The sequence below is a fragment of the Bombus pascuorum genome, chromosome 12 (assembly GCF_905332965.1).
Source record: "Bombus pascuorum chromosome 12, iyBomPasc1.1, whole genome shotgun sequence".
Taxonomy (NCBI): domain Eukaryota; kingdom Metazoa; phylum Arthropoda; class Insecta; order Hymenoptera; family Apidae; genus Bombus; species Bombus pascuorum.
Genome location: NC_083499.1, coordinates 12896461 through 12910893, shown reverse-complemented (window position 1 = coordinate 12910893; position 14433 = coordinate 12896461). Strand labels below are relative to the sequence as shown.

General features: G+C 35.3%; 1 protein-coding gene across 1 annotated transcript; it reads right to left on the bottom strand.

Moving 5' to 3' along the window:
* Window positions 1-11039: 11039 nt before the first annotated feature.
* Window positions 11040-14433, bottom strand: LOC132912613 (zinc finger protein 420-like). The gene is made up of 4 exons (XM_060970178.1): window positions 14074-14433; window positions 12631-13518; window positions 11990-12511; window positions 11040-11900 (listed from the first exon to the last, which is right to left on the bottom strand). The coding sequence occupies exons 1-4, from the start codon at window positions 14227-14229 to the stop codon at window positions 11085-11087; spliced, it is 2382 nt and encodes a 793-aa protein (XP_060826161.1). The 5' UTR covers window positions 14230-14433; the 3' UTR covers window positions 11040-11084.

The window sequence follows — 14433 nt, the reverse complement described above, 5'->3', positions numbered from 1 at the left end:
GGGCTCTGAAAAAAAAACAAAGCAGTAGCCAGAAGGGCTACAAAGATTCGATCGTCTTCCACTCTATATAAACCCGATCAACACGCCGAGAGTGGAACTGAATATTCTTGTTTCGCAACGCTAATTTACCATTAATATTTATGAAGCAGAAAGTTCTCAAACTCAAACGCGAAGAGTGCTTTGTTATATCTGCAATATCAATTAATCTATCATTAAAATAAAAAAAAAAGAAAAGTTTGAAAATTCCCGAACCTTGAGACGCAACGCTAATAAATTTAAATCTACGCACTCGTATTTAAACAATACGCAACACTAATAGCGAGGGATCGTACTGCAACCATTTAGGAGGTTGCTGATGAACGATCACACTTGCACAGCTCTTGCAGCTGTATCGTATGATCCAGGAACAGTGTCCGACAAATCCAGTCGGAGGGTTTGGGTATTTTGTAAACGCAACTCTACTTAACAAAACGCGTTCATTCGTTGTCGCAACGCTAAAGGGAAAAATAAGTAGAACTCGCGATGGAACAATATCGCAACGCTAACTCTTAAAGTGAATTTAATGAAAATAATTATTTACTATATGAATAAGCTATTTTAAATATTCTGGTATTGCTACTTGCAATACTATAAAATAAAGTGAACACTTTTATAATCTAATTTTAAACAATAGAAAATAGGAAAAATTCTAAAAATTGCAAAAGGCAATCGCGATATCGTAATTCGCAACTCTAAAGCAAACGCGATTATCATTTTATTGCAACTCTAATTCAAACCGTAATCATATTCTCGCCACACTAATGCAAAGCCGCGATGTTATTTCGCAACTCTAATACAACCCGCAATTAATTTATCGCAACACTAATAAGAAAAATCACGAGTGGAGGGCTGACATATCGCAGTGCAACCATTTAGGAGGTTGCCGATGAACGATCACACTTGCACAGCTCTTGCAGCTGTATCGTGTGATCCAGGAACAGTGTCCGACAAATGCAGTCGGAGGGTTTGGGCATTTTATAAACGCAACTCTACTTAAGAAAACGCGATCATTCGTTATCGCAACGCTAACAGGAAAAATTAGTAGAACTCGCGATGAAACAATATCGCAACGCTAACTTTTAAACTGAATTTAATGAAAATTACTACTTAAAATATGAAAAATATTCTGGTATTGCTACTTGCAATACTATAAAAATAATTGAAAAATAACATTTTATAATCTCATTCTAAACAATAGAAAACAGGATAAATTCTGATACGTATAGTTCTATAGGAAATTCTAAAAATTCACAATAAAAATTGCAAAAGGCAATCGCGATATCGTAATTCGCAACTCTAAAACAAACGCGATTATCATTTTATCGCAACTCTAATTCAAACCGTAATCATTCTCTCGCGACACTAATAAAAAGCCACGATGTTATTTCGCTACTCTAATACAACCCGTAATTAATCTGTCGCGACACTAATAAGAGAAATCGCGATTTGCCCAATAGGACGATGGACCGATATATACATCGGTCAAAAAAACAAAAACTACTACTACGACTAAAAATACTAAAAGCGAGCATAGTGGCAAAGTAGTAACAATAATGACTTCCCATGCTCTGGATGACCCAAAGGATGGGGAGCCATTAGTAGTTGCCCTCTTGAGTGGCAGTTTGCCGGGCCTCTTCGGCTTATAGCTTCTTCTTTCTTCGGGCGCAATGCCCGCTGAAACTTAAATCTAAGCTCGAGACTTCTAAATCGCAAACAAAAAAAAAAAAATTTGAAAATAAAAATATAAACCGCGGAAGCTGATTGAAGTGCACATGGACTGACCAACGATCTCAGCGGTGATCGTTGCTCACTCGCACGTGCGTGCTCGAGCGATAAACGTTCGTTTCGAGCCCACTCGCGACCGCGACCGCGAAATTCGAAAAATCGAAAGGCAAAACCAGAGACGAGAGCATGCTCTACTCGTGCCAGTTTCACCGTCGATTTTTCAAATAAATTTCCAGAAACAGGTTGGTCACACGAAAACGTGCCTACCCGACCAGAGACTGTGCCAACCTGCCCGGCCCTACCTACTTATAATTAACAGACATACCAGAAAGTATACTACCTATCCTACCTAGCGCTATATTTAAAAAATGGCAAAACAGGCACACCAACACACCCGCTCCACGGTTCTCACACAAACGCCCGGGTGCAAAGGTCCTACACTAGAGAGGACGTCCCGGGACGCCTCCGACACCCGAGCTTAACACAACATGCATACTCTAAGGTACGTACCGTTTTCCTGAAATCGACTGACGAAGGCTAGTGACCATTGCGTAAAACGTGATAAACACGTCTGAGTAAATGATATCGTTAAAATAAATGTAAGTAAACTTGGAATTATAATTGTAATTTATGGCAATATTAAAAGCGTGGTTGCAGTTAATCGCGTGGATGATATTATCAGAAATTATGATTGTATCGAGACGTAAATTGAATCGATATATGTCTCGACATTTTTAGTATTTGAGATTGTAACGAATGAGAAAAAACGACGCAATTCCACGGCCTAACAACACATATACATAATGTGGAAAATACGTCGTGCACGATACACTAACGCGTCGTCAGTCGCTGAGAAATTATTACATTACTTAAGTCTAGATCATCGTGCCCAATGTCTTTCTCCCATTCAAGTAGCACCTGGGCACGTGAATGAGATCCTGACAATGGGCACGGAAGGGGTTAAACCTGAAAATCCTGATCTAAAAAGATGATTAGTTTGTGTAATTTTTATTTAACGGACTAACGTTCTTTGATTTTATATTTTACTACTTCGTTTCTGATTAAATTTACTTTATTAATTTAATAGTAACTAAGTAACTTTATTAATTTAACAAATTAGAGCAAAATTTTAATATTGCAAAAAAGGTAGCGTTAATTGAAAAGGATTGAGGCTCGATCAAATGGAATTATTAATTCTAAATATATTATTAAAAAAGAAATAATCTCAGGCGATCTTTTTATCAAAGCATATATTCGAAAGTGCAGAAGCAGTGTTCAAAATTATTGCTTTGATTCAAAAATCTGCCTGTCGCGAAGTGCCTTCTTGCACGTAAAATATCACACATTCTTGTACGGAAAAAATGAATTTTAACTCATATTTTAAATTCTAGCTAAAGTGAAATAAACGAACGTGACTTAATATTGTCACGATCGATTCATAGCTAAAAATCAAGTATATTTATGTCATACAGGTATATTCGTGTAGATATTTGCCATTTGCAAATATTCATACGGAATATTAACATGCGTATTTATAAGTAACACGAATATATTTTCAAGTGCATATGTTGAACCTAATTATTAAAAAACTAATTATTATAATCGCTATGTGCAAGAAGACCTATCCTAAACTAATAAATTTGAAAAAGGAGTGTTACTACTCACGGGTATGAAGAATACCCGCGGTCACTATGCTCGCAAAAAATTCTACGTAATACAACCAGTCACTCGTGCCGATTCGGACCTTTCGTCCTACGACATGATTGAGTGACCGGAGGAACAGAAACGCATGCGACTCACCGTTCGAAGCGGAGAAACAGAGGACGAATATCATCAGGAACTATGTAGGGTCCAGTGGTGGAAATGGAGGTTGCGAAGAATCTGTTACAGAACAAAACACGATGAGTGATTGTTGATTATTTATAAGGTTGGAGATAATGAAAAATGAAAGTTTATTAACTGTAGTAACTTTAGTAATAATAAAGATTGAAATACTAATAAACTTTGGTAAGTATAAAAACTGAAACTCTAATATGAAAGTAAAAAATCTAGAAATTAAGAATCTAATAATTTCTGAAATACGTTAGTCATTTGTTTCATAATTCGGTACTAAGACTTTAACACTAATTTTATTTTAATGAAAGAATTACCCCAGAAGATTCTAATCTGCCAAATTTTCAATCAAATTGTATTTCTTAATTAATAGTGATCAAAGAAAAATATACAGAATAGACATAATCGAAGTACGATATGTAAAGATACTTACATTCCTGGCTTTTGAGCCACTGTTAGAAGATTCCCAAAGAAGGTAAAGAAGTTGAAGCAGTGGTATGTCTATAACCAAACATAAGATATCATTAATATCGTTAATACATAATAACAAACTCGAAACTTTACCAATAATTAAGAATATACTCTAATAAGTATGTAAATTGGAACTCTAATATAAAAGTTTGAGAACAAAATATTCAGTGATTTTTTTATACGTATCAGACAGTTTTATTGTACTTTAATGCTAAGACTTTAAGACTTTATTTCAATTAAAAAGGACATTTACAGCTTTTTGAATTATCAATCATTTTTATTTTACAATTAACAGTATTTCAAACAAAATATACTAAATAGAACAAATTGAAATACAATATATAAAACTACTTACATTCTTGAGCTCCTGGAGAGGCTTTATCCTCTTGAGGGAGGCACTGACTCTAATACCGGAAACGAATATTCAAAAGAATAAATATATAAAGAAAGGAAAATAAAAGACTACGTTACCGCGACCGCTTAAATTATGATCGGCGAACAAGAACTCTAATCGCGTACAAATTTGATTGATAAAATTTTATTATTTTCGCGTATGATTATTCGATCGAATTTGATCAAGACTATCGTGATTTTAAAATATTGAAAAGAAGCTATTACGTAGCAAACACTGACTCTACAACCGCATTGCGCGCGGTCACAAATATTCCCTGAAAAAAAAACAGTTTAGGGGCGGGGATGGGGGGGTGGAAAAGAAGCGAAACGTCGTTTCGACAATTTTCTTCTTTTTCCTATCGAACGTTTATTTAGAAAATACTGCTATTTCTTTATACTTAACAATTATTATTAAGAAATTGGAACAAGTATGAAAATGTAAGTTGAAAATTGTGAGATATTTCTTGATAGGGAACAAATGCTTACGAATACCGTGAATGCATTACAGTCATTTGCAAGAATTATACTGTTCGCAATTAGAATATATACTGTGAATTTTCGTTATTAGAACACGAAATATACATTCCACTAATACATTATACTCGCGAGTTATAAATATTGGAAAATATTTGTAAGAATTCAAAAGTTCGCCACTAAATATACTTAAGGAATACTTGACAAACGCACGCGAAATCTTGTTTCGAAGTATTTAAATCTAACTGTTACCAAGTTGCAAGTTTATGACGTTAGCAGTAGCAAATTCACATAATACAACAAAAGAAATTGAATTTCATAAGTGATTTATTGAGATATAACTCAATTTAAAACAATAAGACAATTCGTTAAAAATTCATTTGAAATAAGAGAATGATTTCATAAATCGGAAATAGAACAATAATTTATTTAATCGAAGCTATTGACACAGCATATATAATTTCGCGTCTTGCGAAAGAAACATTCGAGTCATTGTACTAAACTGTTTAATATTCTCCAACATCACTACAATAATCTTCCCTTAAAAATGAAAAAATAAAAAGAAGCTCGGACAAAGAGACAATGAAAGACAAATCGCGGCGCGAACTCGTTCGTTCGCGATCTTTTGAAAGGATCAATGGATTCACGCGACGCACTCCCGTGCACAAAATAATCGCAAGACTCAGTGGCAAAGAAGAATCGATTTTTATATTTCATTCCAAGTCAGATAAGTATCATTGTACAGAATGGACTCAGAATGGATTTGAGAGTCAAGACATATCCCACGTTGTCCCACGTTGTCCCACGTTGTCCCACGTTGTCCCACGTTGTCCCACGTTGTCCCACGTTGTCCCACGTTGTCCCACGTTGTCCCACGTTGTCCCACGTTGTCCCACGTTGTCCCACGTTGTCCCACGTTGTCCCACGTTGTCCCACGTTGTCCCACGTTGTCCCACGTTGTCCCACGTCGTCCAACGACGTCCCACGGTGTCCCACGGTGCAGTCCAGTCTAAATCATCCAAAATACTTTTCACGGCTTTTGGTGACCCAAACTGGACTGGTGCGTAGTTCTTAGCTTGGTATCGTTTTCCAAAGATTAATCAACTGATTAATTTTTGGAAAGCGATGCCAATTACCAGGTCTCACCACAAGGAGGTGACTACGAACGAGACCGCCCATGAGTTATTTAACATTATGCATCGGTCTCGACATTCAACCTGTTGGCAAGAATGTCGAGTTCTGACTCTACGTGATCATGGGCCTGCGTAAAGAGATAGCTGTTTCGTAGCCTAACTGCGAAACATATATCTCCAATGCAGCGGTTACACGAATCTCTACAAACGTAAAACAAAGCTTACACGACGCAATATCTATCCCCCACACAACGCAACATGTATCTCACACACAACGATTACATCGATCGGTACAAACATCGTACAATAATTCGCAACCCTATCGGGAACATTCCGTATCAAAGATACATTTATCTAACTTGGAACGAATGAAAAGAAATGAGGCTGCTATGGAAAAGGAGCCCCAACAATCAGAGGATGAAAGAAAAACCGCGGATCGCCCGGAACGAAAGTAATCGCGATCTCTCGAAGGAACTAACAAACCTACGTGACGTACCCCCGTGCACCAGATAACCCTAAACTTCGGTGGAAGCTCAAGCATTCACCTTCGCTCGATTCCTGACACATCGTTTGGATCTTATCACAGTCGATGGCACTTACCGATGATACCAGTGTCCAGCAAATGGGCCTGCGATTTAACACACTCCAACTGAACATGTTGAACTCGGGGAGGGACCGCTGAACAGGATTACGAAGGCAAGGCCCCAACTGAACAGTGGGGTCCACCCCCACGAGTTCGATCAGAATTACGGAGGACGTGAAATGCAGGTCCCTGTCCAAGTACCGAAGTACCAATCGGACAGCATTGTGGACCTGCGACTCAATCGTCAACAGTTTTACAGGTATCACCAGCGTGATGACAACGCCCGTGATTCGAGGCAAACGACGAGCAGTCGTCGAGACAAAAGTTGTCCTTGGGCAACCGACGAATCCAAAGAGTTGTCCAGTGCACGTTGACCCGCACGTACCCGGGATACGCTCGAGCGAGTACGCCACGCCGCAGTTTGAAAGAACTGAGCGATCGCGAACCGATAAATCGCGGGAACAATTTTTCCAATGTGGTAAGGGAGGGGATCAAGAGCGAAGAGATTTATATTTTTCGTTCCAAGATGGATAAGTATCTTTGTACGGAATGAGCTTGCAATGCACATAACATAGGTATCTATCTTATGATTAATTAAGGCTAAAACGCACGCATCCCACGGTGTCCTATGGTGTCCCACGATGTCCCACGATGTCCCACGATGTCCCCCGGTGCCCCCGCGGGGGGGTATTAGTCCAGTCTAGATCACCCAAACTATTTTGGATGATCAAGACCAGACTATATTCAAGTAGTTTTTAGCTTAATATCGTTTTTCAAATAATAATACTAATATTTAAAATAGTAGTTGGTGTATTATTATTTGGAAAACGATACCAATTACCGGGACCCACCACGAGGAGGTAACTACGCTCGGGTCCCATTTACATAAACAGTTTTTAAGCATTGGAAGCAGAGATGTCAAATTATTTTATAACAAAGAAGTAGCGTGTATTGAAATTTATTAATTAGAATGGTTGTAGTGCGTGGATTTGCATAATCATACTTGAATATTGAACTTATCATCGAAGAAACGAAACCATGCAAGATACCGATTGTAGTGCGTATGGATGAATGGTAAGTTGTCGCTGCTTTCGATTAAATTGCACTTGCTTCCTTCCTTCCACGAATACGGTGCTGTTTCCTTGATTTTGAGCAGTCATGGAAAATTACATCCCATCCATAGACACTCAATAGGTACACTCTGCGTTACCATTGTTTTTATATGAAATAGTGAAATGAGAAATTAAATACTATATTTAAAATTAAAAAATAATGCTGTATAGAAATAAAATCGCACTTCAGGGACTTGAAAGATTTCGTAAATATTAAATAAAACGAAATAAATCATTAATTTCCTCACAACGAATTGATGGTATTCATTTAAATCAATGAATATAGAGTTGCTTCCAATTAGTGATACAATTGTTATAAATTAAGAGCATAATTATTTTGAATTAATGGGAGGATATGGTTATAAATTATTGGTATAATTGTTAAGAATTAATGCAGTAATTGTTTTAAATTAATGGCTTAAATGTTATAAATTAATGGCTTAGATAATAGAAATTAATAGTTTAAATGTTAGAAATTAATGGTTTACATGTATAAAATAACAGTTTAAATACTATAAATTAATGGCTTAAATGTTGTAAATTAATAGCTTAAATGTTGTAAATTAATAGCTTGAATGCATAAAATAACAGTTTAAATGTTGTAAATTAATAGTTTAAGAGTCATAAATTAATGGATTAAATGTTATAAATTAATTGCTTAAATGTTACAAATTAATAGCTTAAGTGTTGTAAATTAACGATTTAGAAGTTATAAATTACCAGTTCAATGTTATTGTTAATATTTTTTGTTTATTTACCGTATATTTAAGTTCTTCTTCGATGTTCACTCTCCGACAGTTCAGGCACTAAAGAGCTCGCGCGCCACTTCCGGGTTCCCTATATACCTTTACAAAGTATCGAGATGTCAATCAAAGGGTAACGATCTTTTGACAAAGCAAAAGACGGTTTCTCCATTATAACAAAATCAAGTTGACCAATTTCTTAATTTTTATCGTAAATTGGCGTCCTCAACGATTCAATACGATGTCCATTTTTATCGTTTTAATAGTTTCCACAAGCTAAGACTATATTCACACTTCTTTGATACTAGTTTTCGACTATCAATTAGTCTGAACAGAAAGGAAAAGAAAACCTAACGGCAGTCGATGACGTTACTGTGAAATAAGTTAAGGTATTAAATAATAAACGCTCTTGTATTAAATATTCTTTTTCTTGAATAACACCTACATCACTCTAGGTGATATTTAAAATTCTTATTTAATGCTTACTTAAAAGTCAGGTTCCTTTTTAATTCCTCTCAAGTTAAACGAGTAAATTTACTGGTTATAGTAGTAAAAAAAAATGGCTCCTTTTTCTTCAGTAGCACCGGCATCGATGTACGTGCTACAGATATTAATTATATAGCGAATAATATTCTTCGTTAGATCTATCAAAGGATTTATTAGGCTATTAGCGAGAGACTTATTGATTACTTAAAGAATGGTTTGATTGTTATAAATTAATGCCTCAAATGTTGTTAATTAATGTTACCATTATTATAAATTAATAGTTTAATTGTTATGAATTAGTTGCTTAAATGTTGTTAATTATTGGTTGGATTGTGATAAATTAATTGTTCGAAAGTTGTTACTTATTGGCTTGATTCTTATGAATTAATGGTGTAACTGTTATTAAGTAATGGTTTAAATATCACAAATTAATGCTTTAATTGTTCTCAAGTAATGGTTTAAACGTTGTCAATTAAAGGTTCGATTGTTATAAATTAATAGCTTGAGTGCTATAAACTAATAGCTTAAATATTATAAATTAATTGCTTAAATGTTATTAATTAATCGCTTAGATGTTGTAAAATAATAGCATAAACGTTATAAATTAATAGCTTAAACGGTTTTAAATTAACAGCTTAAATGTTACAAATTAACAGCTTAAATTTATAAAATAACACTTTAAATGTTCTAAATTAATAGCTTAAATGTTATAAATTAATAGTTTGAATGTTAAAAGTTAATGGCTGAAATGTATGTCGGAGATGAAAGGTATGTCCGGGTCACAAAGGTCACGGGGACCTTCCCTTTGGAATTCTTTGGAAAATCTCCAGTACTTTAGTCTTTATAATTTAACCCGATTATAATTGTCCGAGATTTGTGATAATTAGCTTGGGCTCGAAGCGACAACTAATCGCTAAACATAGTTGCGGTCACGGGATAAACGTTTTTACCTAACAGAGGTATGGAGTAATAGTTCTCCTTAAAAATAAAAAGAATAGTTCTCCTTAAAAAGAAATAATCGTAGCGGCACTCGACAGTAAACATTCCAACGGTTTCTATCCCGTGGCTCACCACATACAGACGCTATTTTTCGGGCAAGGTAATTAACAGATGTCGATGCATCTCCACAGTACATGTTCAGCTAGCCTGAGGACCCGCTATAAATCTTAGGATTTAGTAAACTAAAGTCCTTCAAACGGACAAACAGTCTTTATCCTAACAGTCTCTAAATCTATCACCTACTACTGGAAGATACACTGAAATCTGCTTTTCTCACGAACGACGCTTCCCGCTAGCAACTTCCTCTCAAGGGCGGTTAGCATCCTTCTTCAACCACCAACATAGAAATTGACCAATTAACAGCAACGTCCATTTCCCTCACCCCGTCATAGTTTTCTTCTGCAGCATCACCGCGACGGAAAACACACTCTCGTGCGATCTCATCAGCGAGAAAAACAAAGTCTTTACGATCAGTGAATATCGTCACGTTTTATTTTAACCAGGAGTCAGACTTAGACTTTGGAGAAAAGTACATTTACTATCCCGTTGACCGCGGATTCGTTATCGAACCTAAGACCATTGTCATTAGTGTCTAATCACCGCGGTTACTTGTCGATTCTGTAATACTCTCACTTGTGCTAATCAACATTACCTCGATTGTATGACAACGATGGCTAATTCAAGCGAAGATTCATTACACGCCCCTAACCCTAATCATAATGTTAACCCAACATATATATAAATTCTTAAAACTTTCGAACTGCCGAATATCGTTTTATAATTTCAATCGTTTTATAATTAAGAATATTAGGATTAAATGATCTTTTAAAAGCTTCAATTTTTACATGTATTTTTACCTTGTATTTATTTATTTACTCACTCTATAGTGTATACTTACCACCTTAGAGGCCTCTCTCGCCTTATTTTCGCATTTTTATTCGGTAACTGTTAAAAAAAAAAAAACAAAAAAAGAACATGGTTCAAAAGAAAGAAAAAGATCAGAGGAGTTGTTCTAAAAAATGCATTCTTTAATCAATCTCCCACACACACACACACACACACGCGCGCGCGCACGCGCGCGCGCGTTATTATTTTACATGTTTGGATAAATTGTATAATAGGGATTCTTAAATTGCTTCGTATTAATTGTATAAACGTTTGAATCATCCACTGGAAACGGTTGTATAATATTTGATCCCAAATTCTTCTGATTATGTACATTTGCGAGCATGTACTGTGGTGTGGGCGTGACTTGTCCAACAGTTGCGTCCTCTACTAATTTCCTGTGGGAATAGATTAAAACTTGTGGAACGTCTACTTCTTGTTGTTCTGATACAGTACTGGTTTCCACGGAAACCGCGAATCCAGGGTTAGATAATTGCTGCGCCTTGCACTTCTTTCTATGCGCGTAAAGTGACCCTGCATTGTTATATCTCTTTGTACAAATTTTGCAAGCGTATGGTCTCTGTCCAGTGTGCGTATAAGTATGTTCATTCAACGAAGTCAGTCTTCTAAATGATTTTGTACAAATCTGACAATGATATTTTGCTTCCCCTGTATGCATTGTTATGTGTCGTGCTAATGTGTTAGCACGTGCAAACGCCCTGCTACAATACTGGCAAATATAAGGTTTTTCACCGCTATGAGTACGTAGATGTAATTGTAGATAAGTGCTCTTTGTAAATGCTCTACTACACACGTTACAAACGTACGGCTTAACTCCTGTATGTGTACGCATGTGCGCAACCAGAGAACCACTCTGTGCAAAACACTTGCTACAGACTTCGCAAAGAAATCTTTTTTGAGTTTCTTTTACCCGCTTATGGCGTTCTATGTGATTCGCTAGCGATTGCGCTTGCGCGAACGATTTAGGGCAGATTGCACATTTGTGGGGTCTATTGTGACGATCCTAAAATAATATTCCAATATTATTGAACAAATTATTTTACTTTAAAGGTAGAGAAAAGTTTCAGGTTTCGAGTTTAATAACTTACTTACTTTCTTTCTTCCTTCTAAACAGTCACCTTTATTAACTACATTGTCTGTGTCCTCTTTATCATCCAAATCAGAATTGCCGAATAATTCAGCCTTGTGCTTTGATTGTTCATGATCTTTTAATTTATCCACTCTTGAGAATCCTTTGCCACATGTTTCACACGTATATTTTAATCCACTATGTGTGGAGACATGCCTTTTAAGATTTCTTTTTGTTGCAAATAATTTCCCACACTGAGTGCATTGTAAACTTTCAGCAGGAAGGTTTTCATCTTCCTCGTCTTCTTCGTCTTCCTCTTCTTCATTTTCTTCTTCTTCCACCACGGTTTCTGTACATCTTTCTTTTACCCAACATTGAGACGAATCATCCAATTCTTCCAGTTTATACTCTGGATGACTTTTAGCGTGTGTGATAAAAGATTTTTGATAAGTAAATTGTTTCAAACACACTTTGCAAGTAAATTTTAAGCTTTTTCGTTGTTCCTTAGGAGAGTCATCATTTTTTTGAATTTTTGTTCTTTTATCCTGAAATATGACAATACAACGTCCTTAAACTAGTTTATGGTAAAATATAATAGCTGCGATGATCTTCCTTGGCAAAAATCTTCGGCAAAGTCTATCTAAAATCCAATTTAAATACTTACTTGGACATTACTATTAATCCTTTTATCTTGTACACTCGCGATTGCTTTACTTTGCTCATAGTTGATTCTCTTATGTTGAATATTTTCTTTCCTATCGCGAGCTTCATGGCAAATTGCAACATGATTTTTCACTTTTGCAAGCGTAGAATATTGCTTATCGCAAACATAACAAACATAACGTAATTTTGTTTTACGTTTATGTACAATGGCGTGTCTCTGCAAGGCCACTTTTGTATGAAAAGACTTGATACATTGTGTACAGCGTAATCTAGTTGTGCGTGAAATTAATGGTTTTTCATCATCATCATCATCTTGAATACTATCTGTCTTTGATGTCTCTTCTGACATTTGTTGACTTTCTTCGATACTCGCTTCTCCTTTTAATGGAACATCTTTAGTTTGTACCATATGTTCGTCTAATAAAACAAACTCTTGTTTTATCGAATCGATTTGTCTTACAGAATCATCCTCTAATAAACTCTTATAAACATTTACATTTTCTAGGCTCTTTCTTTGCTCTGTATCGTTTAATCGACTGTGCGATGATTCCTTTTCGTAACAAAACAAGTTCTTCTCTGAATTGAGACAAAAAGCTGTTTCATCTTTCGTAAAGCAAAAATTATCATTGCAGAAATTTGTAGAACAAACTTCTTGTTTTTCTGTATTTTCTTTCTCAGAAGATATTACGCTAGATATCACATCAGCGATTATTGCTGTAACTATGCTGCTGGCATTGGTAACAGAATCGTTAGAAGAGGATTTCAGCTTTAGAATTTGACGAAGCTTCTCATCTGAATTTTGTATTTGACATTTAAAATCATACGATGCATCTAAACGCTGGTTACAAGGCACGCAGATGACTGGTGGTAAACCGTCTCCTTCTGCAATCTAAAACGACATAAATGTATTTCTTTAATGTTCATAAATAAAATCTATACAAACGTATAATTTACAGAAGAACTATAAAAAGTTTTACTATATTGTATGCAGCATATGTATTTAAATTCATTATAACACGATTTCTAAAATCATTAGTACATTATTATTACATTAAAATTGTATTCGATGATATTTAAGTTTACAAAAGTAATAAACGTTATTGCAGTTGGATAAAAAACTTCTTTATATAGGTATATAAATAATAGGATAATAACAAAACAATTGAAGAAATACAAGTTCAAGATGATGACATATTTATTGAAAACATAGTAAAGTTCTCTAATTGCTTTATATTTTTCAAAATTTCAAATTTCTTTCTAAATGTTGTTGGCTTCAATTAGTTGTTGTTAATATAGGTCACATACAGATTGAAAAAGTTTCTTCGAGAGGCATGAAAGACATACTAAATATTAATATCAAAAGCATATGTACAGAAGAAGGGAATAAAATTTCAAGGAATTAGTTTTTAATATGTTATTATCGCAAAAGATGATATAAACTAACCTGTACAGAAGCAACGGCCATAAGTTTTCGAGGAATAGCATCCCCATTTTTAAAAAGTTCACAAATTCCAACAGCTTTTTTCAAACAGATTCGGCATTCATCTCCATAAATTTTCTCATATGTATCAACCAATTGCTCGTTTTTCGAAACTTCCATTTTAATGCATTTAGGAGTCAAGCTACGACTCGATCCCCCCTCTTAGGAAACTGACAATGTTTTTGAACACTTCTCTTGTTCGATGCATTTATAGCTAGGAAATGTTCAAAATTAATAACAAAACATCAGATGAAATTTGAATAACTGATGAAATTTGATAATTATAAGTGTGAAGAAGATATCACAAAATCGATATCTGCATAA